The sequence below is a fragment of the Taudactylus pleione genome, unplaced genomic scaffold (assembly GCF_031769625.1).
Source record: "Taudactylus pleione unplaced genomic scaffold, aTauple2 ptg000342l, whole genome shotgun sequence".
NCBI lineage: Eukaryota > Metazoa > Chordata > Amphibia > Anura > Myobatrachidae > Taudactylus > Taudactylus pleione.
In genome coordinates this window covers 7,324,930-7,347,191 of record NW_028284743.1, presented here as the reverse complement: position 1 = coordinate 7,347,191, position 22,262 = coordinate 7,324,930, and the positions used below count along the sequence as shown (strand labels likewise).

General features: G+C 45.3%; 1 protein-coding gene across 2 annotated transcripts in view; it reads right to left on the bottom strand.

Moving 5' to 3' along the window:
- RBM27 (RNA binding motif protein 27) overlaps positions 1 to 22,262 on the bottom strand; it is a 128,796-nt gene that overhangs the window by 74,028 nt on the left and 32,506 nt on the right. Inside the window, exons 6-8 of one of the 2 annotated variants that reach the window (XM_088443985.1) lie at positions 18,421 to 18,699; positions 11,762 to 11,989; positions 7,058 to 7,195 (exon numbers count right to left, since the gene is read on the bottom strand). In XM_088443985.1, coding sequence (XP_088300111.1) covers positions 7,058 to 7,195; positions 11,762 to 11,989; positions 18,421 to 18,699 — 645 coding nt within the window. The remainder of the gene's footprint in view (positions 1 to 7,057; positions 7,196 to 11,761; positions 11,990 to 18,420; positions 18,700 to 22,262) is intronic. The other variant, XM_088443986.1, reaches the window with a different exon arrangement.

Genomic DNA, 22,262 nt, shown 5'->3' with positions numbered 1-22,262 from the left:
CATGGTGTTTTTAAGATTGCAGGTGTTTGCAGCAGGTGGATTTTTAAAGTTATTAAAACCTCACTTTAGCTACTTCAAAACATGCTAGCCCTCATTTTCATGTACCCCAAATTTCCAGGAACTAGTTTTTTTCTTCCCAAAAAACTACTAAATGCTATTCTTCACCACTTATGCAAAGGTGCTAATTAGCAGCTAGTGAAATCATTTAAGTCCCCCAAATACATTCAGCAGGCCTATTCGGGGGTATCTATAGTGACCCCCAATGTCAGTGCATCTTTTGGGGGGTGTGAGGCTGATTTCCCCAAATCTGACAGGACTTTTCACTGGTTTCGAATTCACCGGGTTCTGTTTTCACTGATTTGGAATTGAATACGGGGATGAGCGCGATACTTTACCACATGGAAAACCAGCGATGAAGGCGAAAAGTACGGGATTTTTCTGCGGCTAATTGAATTTGCCCCTATGCCTTATGTACAGTATATTAACTTTACCTATTGGCTATTTATAACAGTACTGGAGGGGAGGCGTTGAATAAACAACCTACGGCCGCAGTTACCAACATGCTATGAATGTCAATGACTGTTCTTATTTTAAGCCACATACATTAACCAACTGAGAGATTACCAATAACAGCCTGCAATGCTCAGCAGACACCATGGGACAAAATGGAAGATGTGAGATGCAGCTTGCAATATCAAGGTTCACAACAGAGTTGCTGAACTATCAGCGTGTGGTGGTCCTCTCCACCAAATGGATTATAAAGACATAATTATGCCTCAAGTTTAATCTGAGTCTTAGTGTTCCCGCTAGGCTTCTTTTTAACAGGGTACCGTGCCCTGTCCGATTTTAATGGGCCAAAATGTGCCCTGCCCTTTTAGCAGCGCCCGGCAAAAACAGCCTGTCCTGTGCCTTCACCACCTGCTGGACGCAGTGTCCCGTGGTTGGGAAAAGTTGCGGTGACTGATCTCCCCCGTTTAGATACCGTGCACACGCTCACGGCATATTTTCTCCGTGAGGGGAGAGCTTGTGGAAAGCCCAGCACCCCCAAGTGTGACGAATTGGGGGCGTGTCACAGGAAACGCACCTCCCCGGTCGACCATTCCCCATTTTCAGTGACTCCCTGCTCGCAGCCTCAGCTCGCAGAGTGCCCACGGTCTAGCGGGAACACTAAATCTGTGATATGGAGATCTCAATGTACTTGTCAATTTTGTATATAGATATTTTTCCTATTTCTGTAAACATAAAAGGCTACAAAAATCACGCTTTTTGCAATGATGGACTAATAGTCCAAGACAGTGCTAATCAAACCAACACACTTCAGGGACTGCAGTGTGCAGCCCTGTAACCCTGTGCTCCTCCAATCCAGTTTTTGGGACACACTAAAGGAGCATACACACTAGACGATATGCTCCCTGAGCAATATCGTCTAGTGCACAGGTTCTCAAACTCAGTCCTCAGGACCCCAAACAGTTAATGTTTTCCAGGTCTCCTCACAATTAGCTCCACCTATGGATCTTTTAAAATGTGTCAGTAAGTATAACTACATCTGTGAAACTTCTGGGTGACCTGGAAAACGTGACCTGTGTGGGGTCATGAGGACAGAGTTTGAGAACCACTGGTCTAGTGTGTCCCTCGAAGGGTGTGCTCAATGTCATTCATGACATTGAGCACACCCGCTGAATGTCATTATAGTTAATATCATTAACGATACCGTTAAACGCCGACCTCTCTCCCTCATTCCCCAACATGCAGCAACCCGACAATATCGTCAAGTTGGCCTGCATGTTTCCCAGATGAACGATAAAGACGAACGACCTGCTGGATCACGCATCGTTGGTCATTCTTTGTTAACGTTCATTGTTTAGGTGAAAAAAAATGGACGATAAAGTGAACGATTGAACGATAACGATATCGTTCAGTCGTCCACTTTAATCGCCCAGTGTTTACGCACCTTTTCCAGGTCTCCTCACTGAATCACAAGTGAAATAATTAAGAGACAAATAACAGGTCACAAATATCAGTGTATTAATATTTATAGAGTACTTTAGACTTGCCCAATACCTCACTTAAGAGACTGACATGACAAAACTTCACATTTTCATGTTTCCAGGTATACTTTTGCTTCACATTAAAGCCACAACTTGAAATAAATCAGCTAGATCATCAGATCCTTTAAACCAGCCAGCCAATTTTTGATGACTATATGGGAGTCCATCATTTACTCTACGAGGAAGGGGGCGGGAGGAAGCAGACAAGGCATGCAAAGGATTTCTTTAGGACTCTGCGGAAAACTAGCATATGGCAACCAGAGGATTGAAAACCACTCTGAACTCGAACACATTGTTAGCACAGTTTTAATTCCTCCGGAAATAATGGACTCTGAATCTACTGTAGACAGGGACTGCATTTGTAGACTGCATTTGGCAGTAAAATGGCTAGGGAGAGTATATGGGGAGTGCAATTTGCTGGTACACTTGAGGACAGCAGGTCCTCCAATAGAAAAGAAGATGGAAAAAACAAGAGATATGGTAAGAACTTAGCTTTGTTGTCTGTTTCTACGAAGTCCTTATAGTCCACAGGGATACTTTGGGGTATAGGTATGGCTAAGTCCATCAGGCACCACACAGTTAAAAATTCCATCCCAGGATGCACCGGGCCCTCTCCTATACCCCACCCCCAGGCCAAGGCACCTTCAGTTTTAGTAGCAAGCCATAGGCCGGAAGAGGAGAAAAAGAGAGAAGGAAGTCTGGAACACACAAGAGTCACATTCTCACACAAAGGAGACAGAAGACTGGTGACCAGAACAACACCCTACCAAAGCACAGGGCATCAGGATGGGCGCCCTGTGGACTTCGTAGAAGCAGAGATAACAAAGGCAAGTTCATACCATATCTCTTGTTTTCTACTTCAGGGTCCTTAGGGATCCACAGGGATACCTTGGGGATGTCCCAAAGCAGTTTCCTTCAAGGGTGGGGACGCTCCTGTGCAGAAAGGAGAATCCGCCCCCCGAAGGAAGCATCCTGGGAAGCAAAGGTGTCAAAGGCGTAATGCCTGACAAAAGGTATGGACAGTAGTAGACCACATGGCCGCCTTGCAAAGCTGAACAGCCGAGGCGCCACGGCGAGCTGCCGACGAAGGACCCACAGACCTCGTAGAATGAGACTTAACAGAGGGTAGTCCTGGAAGACCCTCATGAGCGTAAGCGAATCCACCTTGCCAAAGTCTGCTTATTGGCAGGCCAACCCCTCTTGTGATATCCATACAGGACAAACAAGGAGTCCGATTTTCTAAGAGAACAAGTACGGTCCACATAAATCCGCAGAGCTCGTACCACATCCAAAGAAGCCTCACCAGCCGAGAGATCAGTTGAATTAAAGGCTGGAACTACAATTTCCTTGTTAATGTGGAAACTAGACACCACCTTAGGAAGGAAACCAGGGCGGGTCTGAAGTACCGCCCTGTCTGGATGAAAAATCAGAAAGGGAGGGCGAAAGGAGAGAGCCCCCAAACCTGACACTCTTCTGGCCGAAGCAATTGCCAGAGGAAACACTGTTTTTGCTGTAAGCCATTTCAAATTCACCAAGCCCAAAGGTTCAAATGGAGGACCTTGGAGCGCCCTCAGAACCACAGCCAAATCTCAAGGAGCCACCGGAGGGACAAAGGGAGGCTGGATGCGAAGGACACCCTGCGTAAAGGTGTGGATATGAGGGAGCGGAGCAATCCCACGCTGAAACCACACCGACAGAGCAGAGACACAAACTTTTAGGGAGGAGAGGCGTAGACCTATATCCAAGCCCGCCTGTAGGAAAGCCAGCACTTTGGATATCCGAAACACCTGGGGATCGTACCCTCTACGGCGACACCACTCAAAATAGGTATGCCACACCCCGTGGTAAATTCTGGCCGAAGCAGGTTTCCAGGCTCTGAGCATGGTATTCACCACAGATCTGGAGAAACCTTTAGACCTCAAGAGGGAAGTCTCAAGAGCCACGCAGTCAAAGACAGACGACCCAGTCCGGGTAAAGGCAAGGACCCTGACACAACAGGTCTGGGCGTTGAGGCAACAGCAACAAAGTGTCGATGGAGAGACACTGAAGTTCCGAGTACCAATGCTGTCTGGGCCACGCAAGAGCCACTAGCAGGATCTCGCCACTTTTGTGCTTGAACTCGCGAAGTACTCGAGGAAGAAGGGAGAACAGAGGAAACAGATACGCAAACTGGAAGGTCTACCATACCGACAGCGCGTCTACCAGGAGAGCCTCTGCGTCTCGTTTGGGATCTGTACACCCGCAGCTTGAGATTGTGTCTGGAGGCCACGAGATCTATTTCAGGTAGGCCCCGCTTGTCCACTAGGAGATGAAATACCTCCTGGTGAAGAGACCAATCCCCCGGATGTATGTCGTGATGGCTGAGAAAGTCCGCTTCCCAGTTGAGTACTCCCGGAATGAACACTGCCAAGATGGCTGGGAGATTGCCTTCTGCCCAAGTCAGAATGTGGATACCTCTTTTAGGGCCGTCTGAGTTCCTCCTTGACGGCTTATTTAAGCCACCATGGTGGAGTTGGTCTGACTGAATTTGTACGGATTTGCCGTGCAGAATGAGTCTTGCGTGTTGCAGCGCTCTGAACACTGCCCAAAGTTCCAATATATTGATCGGCAGGGCAGATTCCTCTGACATCCACTGTCCCTGGAAGACGTGTGGGCCCGTCACAGCGCCCCAGCTCTGAAGGCAGGCATCAGTTGTTAGAAAGACCCAGTCAGAGATCCAAAACGGACGTCCCCTGTTGAGATGAGACTTCTGTAAACACCAAGTCAGAGAAAGGCGCACCTCCGGAGAGAGCACGATCAGCTGTGTCTTTATCAGACTGGGTATTCCGTCCCATCTGGAGAGGATCAACATCTGCAGAGGCCTGGAATGGAAGCGGACATACTCCACCATGTCGAACGTCGACACCATGGAACACAGTAACCTCAATGCAGAGTGGAGAGACACTCGGCGACTCTGTAGGCAATTGCGTATCTTGGACTGCAACAGTGCTATCTTTTCTTCAGTCAAGAAGATCCTCTGCTGTCGAGAATCCAACAACGCTCCTAGATGGACCATCCTCAGAGAAGGAATTAGGGAGGATTTCTTCCAGTTCACCAGCCAGCCGTGAGTCTGCAAAACTGATATTGTCAGTTGCAGATGGTTGCGAAGCACCTCCGGAGACCCTGCCAGCAACAGAAGGCCGTCCAGGTAGGGTAACAGGCGAACCCCCTACAACCGCAGGTGGGCCACCATGACCGCCTTTACCTTTGTAAACACCCGAGGGGCTGTGGAAAGGCCAAACGGCAGAGCCTGAAACTGGTAATGGTGATCTAGTACCGCAAATCTGAGGTAAAGCTGATGAGCCCTGGCAATGGGGATATGCAGGTAGGCATCCTGAATATCCAGACACCATAAAATCCCCAGGCTCAACAGCTAAAATAATAGAATGCAGAGTCTCCTTACAGAACTGAGTGACCCTTAGAAACTTGTTCAGGGACTTGAGTTTGAGGATAGGTCGGTATGACCAGTTTGGTTTTTGAACGAGAAAGATGTTGAGTAATAACCTGTCCCCCTTAGGGGTAACTGAACAGGCATTATGACTGCCGTATGGAGCATAGAGTGTACCACCTCCTGGATCGCCAGAGACTTCTGAGTCTAAAGGAAGGTCTGCTGCGAAGAACTGATGACTGATGAACTGAACCTCTTCCATCTGCCTCTGATGAAGTGGCGTCACTATGGGGGTGCGGGCTGCAACGGGTGTCATCCATGGCGGGGTGACACTAAAATGTCAGCTCCACCAAAGTGACAGGAGCCAAGCGCTGCAGGAGAATGTCACATTGCAGCACTCGGCTCCTGTCACAGAGTCGTCGTCGGCAGTGCAGGCAGAGTCTCTGAGGATGCTGGGCACGCCCCCGGAGTGACGCCATCAAGAGTTACCACAAGGCCACACACTCTTTATGGTAGGTCACACCCCCTTTTTGGGCACATGTGGGGAGGATTTAGAGTGCGCACCAGGTGTCACCAGACCCGGTGACACCTCTGCTCTGATGACCCCTCTGATGACTCAAAGGGGTCATCAGAGGCAGAAGAAACAGAGGCCATAGAGGGATAGTTGGAGACACCAGCAAGTACACCACTGTCCCTTGTAACGCACCAGGGAGGTAACGGGAGAGAGAATTCTCTCTTGGCACTCAATATTGTTTGCCAAAATGTTTGTCACAGTCATGGCCCAGGCAAGCTCCTTCACATCATCAGTGCAATCAAAAGGCGAGCGCTGATCTTCAACCTCAAAGTGCCAAAAACACAAAATAAAAAAAAAACCATAAGTAGCTTAAAAATGAATCGATATTACAAATTCTTCCAAAAAGGATCCACCTGGTTAGGTTTTAGGGCTCCTGGGGGGCTTAGGCATCCCCCTAGGGAGGGTTAGGTTTAGGCTAGGGGAAGGGGGGGGGGGGGGTTAGGCACCCGGGGGGGAGGTTAGGGTTAGGCAACCTCCCGGGAGACTTAGGTTTAGGCTGCGGGGAAGAACCAAGAGGTTCTTAGCATAATGATGGCCATAATTATGGGGCTGCCCACCATATCCAGGTGACCTCCATCAGGCAGGTCCCTAACACGCCTATGGAACAAATACAGGGCATGGGACCCCCCAGGCCAACCCAGCAGAACCGTCCCATGGCATCACACTAGTGTGAGATTTAAAGTGAAGGTTAGAGAATAGTAAAGAAACACCTATGTGTTAAGTCCTACATAAGTAGGAGGTTATAATTTAAAAAAGTGTATAAAATGCTACATATATAAAAAACAAACTAAAGAAATGAAAAAGTGTACATTATGATGCCATTAAACAGTCCAGCCACACCAGCCCAGAGAGCCCCAGTTTCAGAAATATATTCCAAAAGAACTTAGTTTAGTTATTTTAGACACCATTTACACAGTTTTCACAGTTAAAAAATTGAAAGTGAAAACAAAAATTGTACCAGTTCAGCGGTACTGAGCATGTGAAGGGGGAAGTGAGAGCTATGCTTACGTTCTGAAACTGAGTAGAGCAGATTCTGAGGAGGTAATGGAGGAGGCAATCTTCCTCCCACTGGTGCAAGACTGGGCACAACACTCGTTCCTGGCTGGTCACGGTTATTTAGCAAGCAAGGGTGCGTTAAAGGAAGCCCTGCATGTTTGGAAGCAAAAAATATTTTTATATATTTTAGGGAAGACTTTCCTGGCTGAAATTGTGTAAGAAAACATGCACTTCGAGGTTAGCAATCGTGTAGATCAGGCCTGGCAAACCTGTGGCTCTCCAGCATACCCTCCCAACGATCAGCTGGTAAATAATGCTGGGACTTGTAGTTTAACAACAGCTGGAGAGCCACAGGTTGACCAGACATACATACATACTGTACTTAAAGACTGGTAAAAAGATTAATACATATAAAGTACATTTATGATAAGAAATAAAAACAGTGTACACATTTTTACAGAGCTGAAAAAAAAAAAACTCACTGTACAATCCTTTCCTAATAATCCATCTGGGGAACACTGCAGAGCTGAAGCTTGGTTAGAAGGGCTGTGCCCAGGAGCAGACACTAAACTGTTAACCAACTAGCTCCGCCCCCTCCCACTTCCCCCAAACCTCAGTTTATTTTCTAACAAAGCCTCATGAAAGAAGAAAAAAACTGACCATCAACAGTGAGAATAACAAAAGCAGCAAGGATAACTGGAAAGGGAGGGAACGCAGTGTCCCCCAGATAGATTACGAGTAAAGCAATTTACAGTGACTACATAAAAAAATTAAAATTTCCCCATATATCCGATCTGGGGGACACTGCAGAGCTGACACTGAGACTTCCCAAAGCAAGCCTAAACAGGGAGGGCTCATCTAGTAAGGGTGCGCGCAAAACATTACGGCCGAAATTAGCATCGGCATAGCTGAAAGAATGAAAACGGCAAAACTTGGTGAAGGTATTCACAGAAGACCAGGCTGCTGCCCTGCACAACTGCTCTACTGAAACACCATAATTTGTGACTTTTTTTTTTTCCATGGCGAGCCATGTGATTGTTTTTTATTCTATGGAGGCCATTTTGTTTTATATTTTTTTCTGCGGGGCCCATTGTATTTAATTTTTTTCTGCGGGGCCCATTGTATTTAATTTTTTTCTGTGGGGGCAATGTGTGTGTGTGTGTGTGTGTGTGTGTGTGTGTGTGTGTGTGTGTGTGTGTGTGTGTGTGTGTGTGTGTGTGTGTGTGTTTCTGTGGGGGCCAATGTCTCTTCGTTTTCCTGTGTGGGGCCATTTTGTGTGCGTTTTTTTTTCCCGTGGGGGACTGATGGTGTGCCTTAGCAATTTTTAAATCGTGTTTGTTGTGCCGCGGGCTTACAAAAGGTTGAAAATCACTGGCGCACAACATCCAAAGACGGTGCATAGAGATTGCAAAAGCTCCAGTGAAGGAAGAAAAAGGTCTTGGTTCAGATGAAATTTAAACCACCTTAGGTAAAAATCAAGGCTTAAAGTCTTATCGGAATGAAAAATAATCAAGGGTGGCAGCCAACTCTGACACCCTTCTAGTCAAGGCTGTGGCAAAGACGAAAACTACCTTCAAGGTAAGGTAACAGAGTTCCACTGACTCAAGAGGGGTAAAAAAGGCCTTCTGAAGAGCATCCAGGACCAAATTTAAATCCCACGGAGGGATAGGAGTTATGTACGGTGGATGGATGCGAAGCACCCCCTGCAGGAAGGAATGTACTTCCAGAATGGTCACCAATCGCCTTTGGAAAAGAATGGAAAGTGTGGACACGTGACCCATCAGCGTGGAAAGGCGAAGGCCTTTTGACAATTCCTCCTGCAGGAAGGACAAGAGACATTAAAGATGACATTCGCTAGAAGGCGCTCACACCAGAGAATGCAAAGTCGCCAGACCTGATGGTAGACCGGCTTCCAAGCTTGAACATGGTAGTGACTGATTTATAAAACAGATTTTGAGACAGTGCTCTCAAAATCTTGGTACCAAGAGCCACGCCGTCAAAATGGCTCTTAGGTGAGCGTTGAACCTAGCATAAGGAATTGCCTCAAACAATGCCACCAACTTTCCCAGGAGCTGCTTTGCACCTGAAAAATGAAACCTGCAGTAAGTGGTTGAGGGTCCTCACTAGAGCTTGGAATTCCTGAACATTTGCTGGCAGAAGGAAGACAAGCTGACAGTGCGTGTTGCAGAGGAGGTTTAAGAAGATCATCCTCTGGAATGGAATGAGGTTGGACTTTGGATAGATGAGTATCCAGCCATGAGATTCCATGGGTGTCTATTACCAGCTGCAAATGCTGAATGAGAACTGCCTCCAAGTCTGCCTTCACCAGGTGGTCATCCAAATAGGGAACAATGTTAATATCCTGTCTGAGTTCAAGGGAAATTGCTCACGATATCACATCGTGAGCACATAGTCTGGTGTGTACGCACCTTAAGGATGTAAAACTGGATGAGAAGGGCTTTTTCCTACGGTAGCTTGAGAGATCATTGGTTAGTTCTGGACCAAACAGCGTGTTCCCTACAAAACAGGAGACACTAAAAAGTACGCTTGGAATCCGGATCCGCTTCCCAAGATCTGAGCCAAAGGGTTCTTCTAGCCGAAACTGCAAGAGCAGAAATCCGTGACATAGCAAAGCTATGTCTAAGATTGCATCGCCAATACATATCATTGAGCCCTCACTGATCTGGGTCGATCAATGTGAGGAGCTGCGTGGTATAATTGATCCTTTAAAAATGCAGCCCGTGTCGTAGGGATTACCGTATCCTTATAAAATCTGGAAATAGGAGCGTCCACTAGAGGTAGAACCTCTAAACTTGGTAATGTCCGCATCCAAAAAGGAGTAAACCGATCTAAGTGCCTGGGAACCTGAAATCAGGTTTCAGGCAAGCCTCAGTCAGTGTCTGCAAAAATTAGAGAAGGTTGAAAAGATTATAACCAGTTTCTTTGTCGGACTGCCACGATTAAATCCTGTACTCCCAACCAGGGTCTAGAAGCTCACCCTCTTCCTGGGAAGAATCTGAATCACCTGGAAAAGCTGCTGCCTGCTGGAACATAGTATGCTTCCTAGTGAAGGACGTTACTTCCTAAGCTGACACCCTAAAGAGGCATTTCTCTATATTAAGGGGCCATGAAAATTCCTGATCAGAGGAAAACAGAGGCTCCCATTGCGTCCAGGGAGAGGAGAATCATTGACCTCTGACAGGTGATCCTCCCACCTAGAAAGGTTTGTGCCTGCCTCTGCCATGGCCCAATCTGGGATGGTGGACTCTCGTGTCGCACCCCTGAGCGACTCGCCATGCACCCCAGGATCATAAAGAAAGCAGAGGGACCCTTGGACAATTTTGCATCACATTGAGAACATTAATACAACTGTGTGGAGGAAGAACCCAGTTTAGATTTTGAGGCTCTCTCCCCCTCAAGTCATGTGGTTAGAGAACAGGTACAAACAAGAACAGGTGAAAAGTGTATCCCACATGAATTCAAAGAATGAGTGCAGGAACAATCACAATAGACACAGCAGAGCTAACTAGTAACTACACCATGCCTAAGTTCACAGAAATAAAAATACAGGATAATGTTAATATACGCTGTAGTGTTATCAGGCTAGTACTGAAAACCGATCTGAAAATTAGTAAACAGGTATCAGGCCCTGGAAACAAAGTACATAAAAACAGAGGTAAACCTAAAGTCAGATTGAAATGCATACGAAATACAACCCCATATCAGAGAAAGGACCTTGCATATGGCACAATGGTAAATCTATTGCGTATAGAGGAGAGAGCATTTTGTTAAGGCCTCCTCTATTAACAATCTCCTCTACAATAAGGCCACTCAGCCCCAAAGACCCCAACAAAGTCAAACTAGTCAGCAAGTCTTGATGGTGTCTGTCCAGAGATGCAGTGGTGCGTGTGCCAAGATGGCGCACGTTCCGTCCTGATGACAAAGACTGGGAAGGAGGGAGGGACGGGGCTTACCACGGCTACGCAAACTAGAAAATGGTGTAAGTAAGGAGAGGAGTTACCCGATCACAGAGTCCTGCGGCGCTGTCGGGACCGTAGCTAGGCTGTCTACCTTATAGAGTCCATCCCCCCAGCTCTGTAAAGGACCAGATCCCAGAGCCACCAGTGGGGAACCAGAGATCTGAGTCTGTCACAGGTGCTACTCCAGGGGAAAGCTGGAGCAGAGCTGACGTCATATACTAAGTAATGGGGGCGCTCAGGATCCCCGGCGGTGGTCAGAATACAGACGGCGGCACCCTGACTGGGTTACAATGCCGACACCTACCAGTAGTAGGCCAACCCTAACCCACCCTCCCCCCTAAGGTAAAGAGTGCCCAACTCCACAGGCACTAAGAAAAAACTGAGGTTTGGAGAAAGCGGGAGAGGTTAGAGGGGGCAGAGCTAGTTAGTTAACAGATTAGTGCCTGCTCCTGAGCCCAGCCCTATTTAACACAGTATCCCCCAGATCAGGTGTTTGAGGAAATTACTCTGTAGTCACATTCATCATGATACGTGTGTCTGAGCATGGAGATACAAGGCCTACAGAAATGTTTTTTGCCTGTCCACTTCACTACATTTGAGTTGTATATATTAAGTGGAAAACAAGAGCAATTCCTATTAGTTCATTTCTAAACTAAAAATTGCAGTCGTTGCTATTGCCTGAAAACGCCAAATAATTATACATACTACAGAAAGGATTTCTACAAAAGATACTTACTTGGAGCTGGGTGGACAGGAGGAGGCGGTGGCTGGCTGAGTGGCCGAGGAACTGGCATCCTCATATTGTGAGCTGGAGCAGGGATAGGAGGCATCAAAATACCGGGTGGTGGAAGTCCGGGGGGAGGAGGAAAGGGAATCATGCTGGGTAACGAAACCTCGTCAACTACCAATGGGTCATTTCCGTGATCATATTGGCAGAGATCACCAAGGACACAATATCCCCGTTCTGGAAAATAAACACAGGATAAATGTAGAAACGGTGAGGTTGGAAATTTGTAGTGAAAGATTTCAAAGAACTTTTCTTTAGAAAATATAAAAATTTGTTTTTACTATATACAAAAGCACCAACATATTTTGCATCACTAGACACATGGCAGGGGACAGAATAAAACAAACACTAGCCAAAATATTGGAGAACAACTGAAGATCAATGGGATGATACCTAAGTATTACATAACTGATTGCAAACTTTCCAAGAGTTTCGGTGACCACTTTTACACAGGTTGAAGCAGTACGAAGTGAGGCCAAATTTGATATATAATAGATGTAAGAATGGTCTCACATTTTCTATCCCTAATATAAATAAAGACTGCAGCATTTGGAATGATGGTGGTCATCTTGTAACCTGAAGTTTTCATTCGGGTTTGGTCTTACAGAGCAGGTTATACTATAGACTGCTTGCATATACTGCCTGCAATAAATCATCCACCCCATGCAAGTTCTTGTCGAAACACAAGGAATCCTCAAAGCAGGGTTTAACAAAAAAAAAAAAAAAAAAAAGCGCTGTTTTTTTTTCTCTTGGTTTAAACCAGTTTTTTTGCATTAATGTTAAGAGTTAAGCATTAGAACTGGAAATGTCACTGGCATTAAACATTTTAAATAAAAACACTAGTTTAGAGGCCTTTTCAGTTCCCAGTCTGTTTCGAAGTTTCGAATGAACTAAACTGAAAGAAGAAAAAATTCTTCCTACACTAGCTGAATATGCTTGAGCTGTCAGAAGTTGTTAAATAATGGGAAATACATTGGGGTAAACTTTTTTTCAATGGCGCTTTTTTTTTGCTCATCCACCATTCATAAGATGACACTTGCGACGCCACATAGACAAAGTCTTTCTTTCTAGCACTGATCTCAATAGAACTGAAGGTTTTGAATTGAAATACAAAGGTAAACGTGGAGATTAAACCATGAGGTGTTTGTGTATTGCCTGTTTTCTGGGTTGGTGTTTACTTTTTAAGATTGAGAATGTTAGCTGTGGTTTTTTTTCCTGCCCTATGGGATTGATGGGGGAGAGGTCTTACGCTGCCCATCCACTTAACGATGTGGGGGACGACGGCACGATTACGATATCATAGTCTCCGGCGGGGTGAACTGCATACACTGACCATTCAGACGTTCAGTGTATGCAGATAAATCATCCCCAAACATGGCAACCTGACGGTGGTCGTCAGGTTTACCGTCGCGTTCAGGCGATGATTGATGTTAAAAACGACCAGCGGGCGCGCGCATGGCTGGTTGTTTTTAAACTTTTACTGCCCGATTTGCAGGCGATTACCAAGCGATGGAGCGATAACGACCATCTTTATTGCTCCATCGCTAGGTTTAATCGCCTAGTGGATGGGTAGCTTTAGCTTGATGCAAGGCAAATTTAGCATCTCTCTTATCTGGTTCATCCTCCCTATAACTTTGTAGTGTGTGTGATTTACTGCATTGGTTCAGCTTGCTCAGATAAAGGCCACAAGCAACAAGAATGTGGAATAATACCAGTCACAGCGTTGTGCCTGTAGTCACAGCTGAATAAAAAAAAAAAATGAGTTAAACCATTTGGTTTAACTCACTCTACTCATGAGAGCAGCACTCAGAGTCAGACACTCATCAGGACAAAGAACACTTCAAAATTGTGGCTTTTCCAAGATCTAGCAGATGGAGTTCTACAGAATTCTCTTTAAAAAGGAGGGAAATTAACTAGAATCTGTACCAACTTTTCCAGACTTTGTGGGTAAGCCAGTTCAAAACAAAATTAAAATTTTAATGTGCCAAAGCCCTAGAGGACATTCTATACCCCTTGGGCCAGTAGCCATCACATGGATAAATGAGAAAGTGCTTTGGCATGTCACCCATAGATAGAATACACCAGATTAGTGTATATTGGGATACACAGGTAAAAGGTATATCTTTTTATTTAGGAAGCGGTAATAAAAACCTTACCCTCCATTCAGACACTGGCCCTACTATTCAAAGCTGCAGACCTATATTTATTTCCCATTCATACAGGCCAAGGATGTCCTACTATGGCCAAGTTCCCTTCCACTATATCCCACACGTTGCGGGCATTGATTAAATGCAATTCCTATAGTCAATGCAGTACTAACTTCAGGTGGGAGAATTGGGATCATTGTAAATTCTGCAGAAGCAGAGATTTCACTTCTCATGAACCAGAAAGCAGTGCTACTGCAGGGACAGAGCAGCAGGGACAGAGCAGCAGCGGCTTACTGCTCAACCTCAGCAGATTCAGAGGGGCTTTAAATAGCAAAGTACTAAACTGGGCCCTGAGTACCAGCAACAAACAGGCTGCGCACCATACTCTGAAGAAGATGCAAGCCTGGAGGTGAAGCTAGTCCTCAGATGAAAGGATTCTTCAAGTTATTTTGGCTGGAGTATTTAAACATTAAATCTCCCAAGTCAACTTTGTTTGAAAGGAGAATCAAGCCACCTCTGGCAGCAAATGGAAAGGGGGATATAACCCAAACAGTCACTGAAAGCAATGTAAAGTAGAAAATCATGGTACATGATAGATATAGAAGTCAGCTTAGAATAGTTAAAGGGATAAGAGTCCAAACAAATGTACGTTTTGACCCCTGTCCTTTTAACTAGCCCAGGCTGACATATCTATCACAGTGAACGCGCAGAGTGACAAAATGTGTGGGTCCCAGGGACCCTCCACTTTAAAAAAAAAAAAAAAAAAATGGGGTCCTACATGACCATTTATGGGTACCATTATAATTTATGCTTTAGAGCTCCCCTTATGACCCTCAGACCTCTCCACGTCACCACACACACCCTTACAATGCCCATTCTGACACCGCCCAACACCATTAGACTGACACACATGCCCCTTAAATGCATATTTAATGCCTCCATGATCCTACATGTGATATTAGACTATGACTGTAAACAAACCATATGGTGAATAAGGCATTAGGTAATAAGAGGCATATTCATCAATGAATATGTGCGTTATATCCCAGATAACAACCGTTTCCGGAGGTGGTACCTATGAGTATGTACAGGGTACCTTAGCAGATATTCGAAATATATCTGCTGCAACCCCCTAGCCTTCATGTTATGGTAGGCAGGGAGCCTTTCAGAAAGGGACGCTTCAGCAGAAAAAGGGGCGTGTCCTTGAGATGCATCCCCCTTTTCATCACTGTAGGGGGCGAGTCCAGTATTCACTGAGATGCTGGGCTGCCCCCAAACTCTCCCTGCAGTGCGAAATAGATGCTGTACCATGGCGGGCATAGCTGCCCGCAGGTAGGGACATCCGTTGTAGCTTTTCCCTGTATATAGTGTCCCTTATTCACGTTATATCACACAGTAACGCCCTTTATTCACGATACACCACAGTAGTGCCCCTTACAACACATTATGCCATGCAGTAATGCCTCTTACACAGTAGTGCCCAGCCATTACGCCACACAGTAATGCCCCTTACACATTATTCCATCCAATAAAAATCTATTCCAGCAGATAGAAAACGCACGCCATATAATGTGTGACTCCAGGGTCAAAGGGCAGAACTGATTGCATGCAAAAAGTCCTCAACAGTATAATCTTGCATACATGAAATCCCCAGCAGTATTAGTATTAGCAATGTCTGTTAGGTGTCAAGCAGCTAGCTGGTCTTAGAAAGCAGTTAAATCTGTCACTGTGGAAAGTCAGTGTTAATAGTGCCATGCTTCCGTTGTCTGTTCTGTGATGGCATCTGGAGACGGGGAATCCCCCTCTTGCCGCTGCTAATGGTAAGCGGCGTCTGAAGCCAGGGGAACCTCCACTTACCGCTGCTGATGAGTAGCGCCTGGAGCCGGGAGAATTAGCTCTTGCTACTGCTAATGGGAAGCAGACCCTGGAGGTACCCCTGCTGTACATGTCCAGGGTCCGGGAATAGCACTGTACCACTTAAGAAAAGGCGCAGGCCGCAAGCCAATCCGAGCTCGCAGACCGGCAGCTGCTGCAGACTAGCTGCCAGTCTGCGGGCTAAAACTGGCTCATGACTGGCTCCTATCGGGCTTGTGAGAACTACTGTGTTCAGTCCTTGTGTCTAGTGTATCCAGCCAGCCATTTAGCGCTTTTTTTTCTCTGCAGGGAGGATGTGCCTGGTCCCCAGCACAGCGCTCCCCGGGGACAGAGTCCACTTTTTAAAAAGGGAGTCCCATGTCTCCAATACCAAGTAAAATCGTATTTGCGATCACTGCTATCAGGTTAAACAAACATCTCCCATAGTGAAGTTTAACCTAATTAATGAAGTCTCAAAGTTACCCCAATAGTCAGATACAGTAAGTCCCTCTATAACCAATTAAGTTTATCCCGACTGCCAAATGAATGATCAACTAGGTGATATGTCAACTGCTCTCCGAGACACTGTTGGGTCCAGAACACAATGCATCAATTAGGGTTGACAAGCAGAGGGCTATCATACAACTCCATCTCAAACTAAAAGTAAGGAGATTTTCATAAATCACGCAAAATATATCAGAGGTTCTCAAACTATTTTGTTCCGGGACCCGGTCTGACAATAGAAAATTACAGGACCCCAGAAAGTTCCTGCAGAATGGGCGCCACACATGCGTGATCAGCAGATCATGCATGCACGGTCGCTCTGCAGAGGCACAAAATAACAAGATCACTTCATTTCTTTTACATCACAGGGACGGGCTCCTTTCGGAGTCCCTGTACCTGCATGTGTTTAATACATTCATGCAAATGTTAAGTTTATACCCCCTGTGAAGGCTGAGGGGAAACTAGGGAGAGGCAGTGGGTAAGGACTAGGGAGTGGTAGTGGGAGACTAATTAATGCGTATTTTTCTATTCCCCCTAAACATCCCACACTGTTCCCCTGTTTCACCATCCACAGACCCATCCCATAGGGTCTGCGCTCCGATCCTTCTCCCTCATTCTCTTCTGCAGCTGTTTCTTCCTCCTCATTCACAACAATCACATTCTGTGCCACCACGCTCCCCAGTGGCCACAGTACCCCCACCTCCCCAGGGTGCACTTACTTACAACAGCTTCTTCACAGACTCAGAGGGGGCAATTCAATTCAGAGCAATATTGAATAGCCCCGTGAAGGAGGCCCCGAAGTTATTCAATTGACCACGCTGTCAAGCCCGACTAGAACCACTTAAGTCGGAGAATGCTGGATACCGAACCATAAGCTGGGTGTTTAGTTGCGCTAACCAGCATTCTCCAACTAAATCGCCGGCCGCAATGCTGTTAGGCCTGCGCTAATCTAGAAACCAGCACAGGCATTTAAGTCGGATTTCTGCTCGTACCCGAGGAAGATGTGGGCAGAAATCCTTTAGACTGCTTTAACAGAGAGGTCGATTGAATAGCTCCAGGAACTTCTTCCTGGGGCTATTCAACATCACGCTGAATTGAATCACCCCATAGTCTCCCACTTGCTGGCTGCTGGCTCCTCCAAGCCCGACGCAGTCCGCTGCTGCCTGCCAGCTTCTGCTGCTGATCACTGAGGTGGGGGCAGGGCTGCCTGATGACTCCTCGGATCTCTCAGCCACTGATCCGAGAAGTCTTAAGTAACAGACCGTTCAACGGATTTCAGACTCCTCGGATCACTGACTGAGAGTTCCGAGGAGTCACCAGCCTGTCCCCATGTGAGTCGTAAGATAAGATGGTTGCGACCCACTTTGGGGTTGTGATATTCGGCACTCGCGATCACTAAACGTGTCTTTGACCGGTGCCCTCCACTAAATACGCAAGTACAACAGCAGCTGGCACGCAGCTCAGAAAAATGTATACGGTATTCTCACACCAGGGTGACCAAATGAATTAACTTTCTAAACCATTTAAGTCATAACTGCTTCTACAGTATGTTGTCTGAGACAAGTGCCAAAAAATATAATACATACACACATTTTCGTACTAATATTATATAGACTTGTGTCAGCTGTTTTCCTAGGTGTTTTGCAACAGGTGTGCTTGGTGACTGTCTCACATTTAAAAGCAAAGTTGCTGTGAGCCTTGATAGCATACCCTGAGTTTAACACAAATGTGATGGCTATGTCCATGTTATAATTCTGAGCAATACAGTAGGGACTTGCAGTAAAGTGGGGTCCCGTGACGATGGGCTGCAAGCTTAAATGCATTGATCAATTCATGAACCAAAACCCCACTGTTTATTATGTTTAGTATTATTATTATTAGTTATTATGGTGAGTGCAGAGCACCTGTGATTTCTATTTAAACAATGTGGTCACATACCATGTTGCACCCCAAAACTAGGAATGGTGAGTGCCGTGGATTAGTGCTATAATATATATATATATATATACACACACACACATACACATATACACACACACATACATATATACATACATACACATATGAGCAAATAAAATAAACACAAACACTACTGACTCTTACCATCATAATCCCGGCAGCGTCGTTTAGGGGGTGGGTTTCTGTTAAAGGAATTGGGAGGATTGTGGTTGTTATAGTAATTAGACCAGATCTCTGTTGTGCTCTCAGGGTGGTGAGCAGGTGCAATTACAGTCACAGTACTGGGTATAGCTTGCCCACCAGAGGAATACTGCTGCCCCGTGGTACTGCTGGCTGGCTGTAAGGCTGGGGTGTATGACGGCTCCAAATCACTTCTTTCAGAGTCAAACTTTGGCCTCTCTCGATGCTCTGTGGAAGCACAAACTGTCCATGTAATTAATATATCTGCAAGCCATGTCACAAACATCAGAAATCAATCATAGCAGAAAAAGGCTTCAAATAGCTATCATGGGAAACAAAGACAGAAGTTTATTGTGTACACACAAATAATACACAGCTACTGCACTGTAGCTGAAGTACGGAACGCTTTATTGTTTCATGCTGACCGACAGATTTGCCAAATAAAAGACCAACCAAAATTTCAACATTTGCTGTTTGTTCAAACTTGCAAACTAAGCACACATTTACAGGAGACGGCAAGGCAGGACGGGACAAGCATGAGATAACATAGAAATAGGAAAATTATTTAACAAAATGAAGATATTTAATCCTGCAAGAAAAAGAAAATCTATACTATACATTACTTCTCCATGCAACCACTTGGGTAACTTGATTCATTTGCAGATAAGACCACCCGCAGCTGTGGTACCAGTAGTCCATCAGAAACCCATCTAGGCCCAGTGCTGATGACCCAAGGCAGAGAAGAAATTCTCAATCTACTGGTGCAGGCAGTGCTGTGTCTCTCTTTAAGCAAACAATGAATAACTCACCCACACCTATGAAAATGCACACATTTGCTGGAATACACTAGTGAATAAATTAGACAAACTAGGTTATATTTGGACAAACTCCCTGAGCTGAAGCTCAGTGTGAAGGGGACTTAATTGCTGTAAAAGCAGAAGCACACCTTCAGGTTACAAAATACATCAGAAACACATTGAGAGATACTTATAAAACCAATGGCAATGATGAAAAGTCTAAATTAAAAAATGTAAGTGTGCATTAATAAAAATAACTATCATGGTGGAAATTATTTTGCAATTGTCAATAAAATGTGCAGAGGTTCCATTTCGTAGCGCAACACTGGAAATCTCCCACGCATTTGTGAATTTAGCTGCTCCTTATTTTGGTTACAAATGAAGTGCACCACTAACTGCGAGTTTCTGGTACTAGACAAGAGCAGGGCGGTTATGGCTTATTTTTAACTTTAATAAAGCAATAAAGCTGCAAGTAATACAACTACATGATGTGGCACAAATCCCAAAATCCATACTCTACAAATCAACAGTAATCTCTGCACCCTGATCTAATGCTCAGTAAATGATCAGGCTGCAGAGGCAGGAGGGCCAAATATGGAGGTGATAAAGAACACTTGGGCCAGGCCAATAACACATGAAAAGCAGTAGCTTTCGTGAATACGCTAAAGGACATCTTGAATAGTACAATATAAGGGGCAAATTGGTGAAAAAAGAAAAAAAGATTTTTTTTTTTCAGTTACCATTACTGGGAGCTGTAGATAACAGCAGGGACGTGCAGGCAGGGGAGACAGCCTCCCCTGTCATACTCCCTGTCATGCTCCAGAGTTTTGCTAGAAGAACCGTTTTTATATACGTGTGCCTCCCCAGCCATTGACCTCAAACAGACCTCATAAATGCAGCGAGCAAGTGTGGATAAGAAGCTAAGTTTAATACAGGGATGGCTGGTTTAATGGCTATTATTATTATAATACTGTGACTTCATAACAAAAAAAAAAAAAAAAAGCCTATTATAAGGGAATCCCCCTGGTATTATTCCACATTCTTGTTGCTTGTGGTCTTGATTTGAGTAAGCTGAACCAATACAGTAAATTTACACACAACAGAAGTAAGGAGGGTAAACTAGATCACATTTAAGAGTCAATACACACAGAAACACATCATAGTTTAAACTCCTATTTGTTTATTTCAATTTAAAACCTTCAGTCCTATTGAGATGAGTGGAAGGAAGAAAGACTTAGGGGTATATTTACTAAAGAGCAGGTTTTTAGAAGTGTAGATGTTGCCCATAGCAACCAATCAGATTTTACTTATCCTCTTCTAGAAGGTGCTAGATAAATGTTAAGAGCTAGTCTCTCATTGGTTGCTATGGGATACATCTCCATTTCTAAAAACCCGCACTTAAGTAAATATACCTTATATACTCCTTTCAGAAAGTGAGAGATTCCCGGGTTTTTGCCGGGGCTCGCTTATGTATGAAAGGTACCAACCTGGGAACATGTTCTCAGATCGGCACCCCTGCTATTGACCAGAGTCTGAGCAGGGAAATTCCTGGGTCTGGTATTAATCTTGTTCTCTTTTAAGAAGATAAATAAAAATCCTTAGAAACCATTAAAACATTGGTCAAGTTTTCTAATACATAGCAATGTTCCACAGTATTAATATAATAAGTAGGATTACTTTTTTTCATAAAAAAAAAAAAAAAAAAAAAAAGCTTTTAAACCACAAAAAAAAAAAAAGTTTAAACACTGGGTATAGGTGGAGCTGGAGGAGTCTGGGTACTAAGGGCCTGATTCAGCAAGGAACGCAAAGGAGAGAAGGCACGCACTTGGCTGAGGTTTTTGCACTTTGCATGCACTGCACATGCGCGAACCAGTCAGTGCGATCGGGTTATGGTACGCAGACTACACAATGTGTACGCAGACCCTTCCGATATGGATTAACAGGAAGTGCCATATGTGGGTGGTGATGGGGAGGGGTCAGGCGAAAGCAGGCGTTATAACGCCGTTATAGGGGCGTGCATAATTAAGGCAATGCGGCGGCATACGCAGCCATACCATAAACTGTACTGTACACAGGAAGCGGCCAAAATCCTGCGGCAGGTCAGGTCAACCACTATTGTGCGTCTGGGTCCGATGGTTCTCGATGATACAGATGTTTACGCCATCTTGCGTGCTGATCAGAATAAAAGGGAGATGAGAGGCTTAATATGGGGGCTGGGCATCTCCATCTTGTGCTGCGGTCTCCGTGCGTATGCACTGATTAGCATATTCTCGAAGCGGACAGTGCATGCGCCTGCTAGCGTACGTTCCTTGCTGAATCAGGCCCTAAAAAAAAAAAGCCTCTCCCCTATACCCCACCCTAAGCAGCCAGTAATAACCAAAGCCCAAAGGACAGAGTAGAGAGGAAGAGCGCGTACACACGACAAAAGGGGGCGAGTGAGCCTGGAATACCACAACCCCAAGCCGGGAGCGTAAGAGGGTGTCCAGTGTCCTCCAGTAATTCAGAGAAAAGGATTTTATCTTTCATCAATGAGGGACACTAGAGAAATATGCGGATGTTCCTATGCTATCCACCAAGGTAGGGAACGCTCCTGTGCTGTGCATTGGACCCTTCACTCAAAACTAGCATCTCTAGAGAGAAAGGTGTCAACCGATAGAACTTAATGAAGGTGTACACAGAGAGCCGCTTTGCAGCACTGTAAAAAAAAAAAAAAGTTACTCCACAAAAGGAACTGCACCGAGCCACCTAGAAGTTTCCACCAGACTGGACGAGCGAGCATTCTCCAAGTCTGGAACAAGCATGTTTGTCAAGGTGTAGACCTAAGGGATGAACACAGAAAACCAAGTAACACCAAGTGGCCTCCTTTGAAATGGGCCCTTCCCGCTTGTTAACATCATAAAGCAATAACAATGTTCCCCCACAACGGAAGCCCCGGGTTCTATCAATGCAAATCTGCAAAGTCTGCTGTCCATTCAAAGAAAACCAAGGATCCTGCTGGTCCACCTCAGG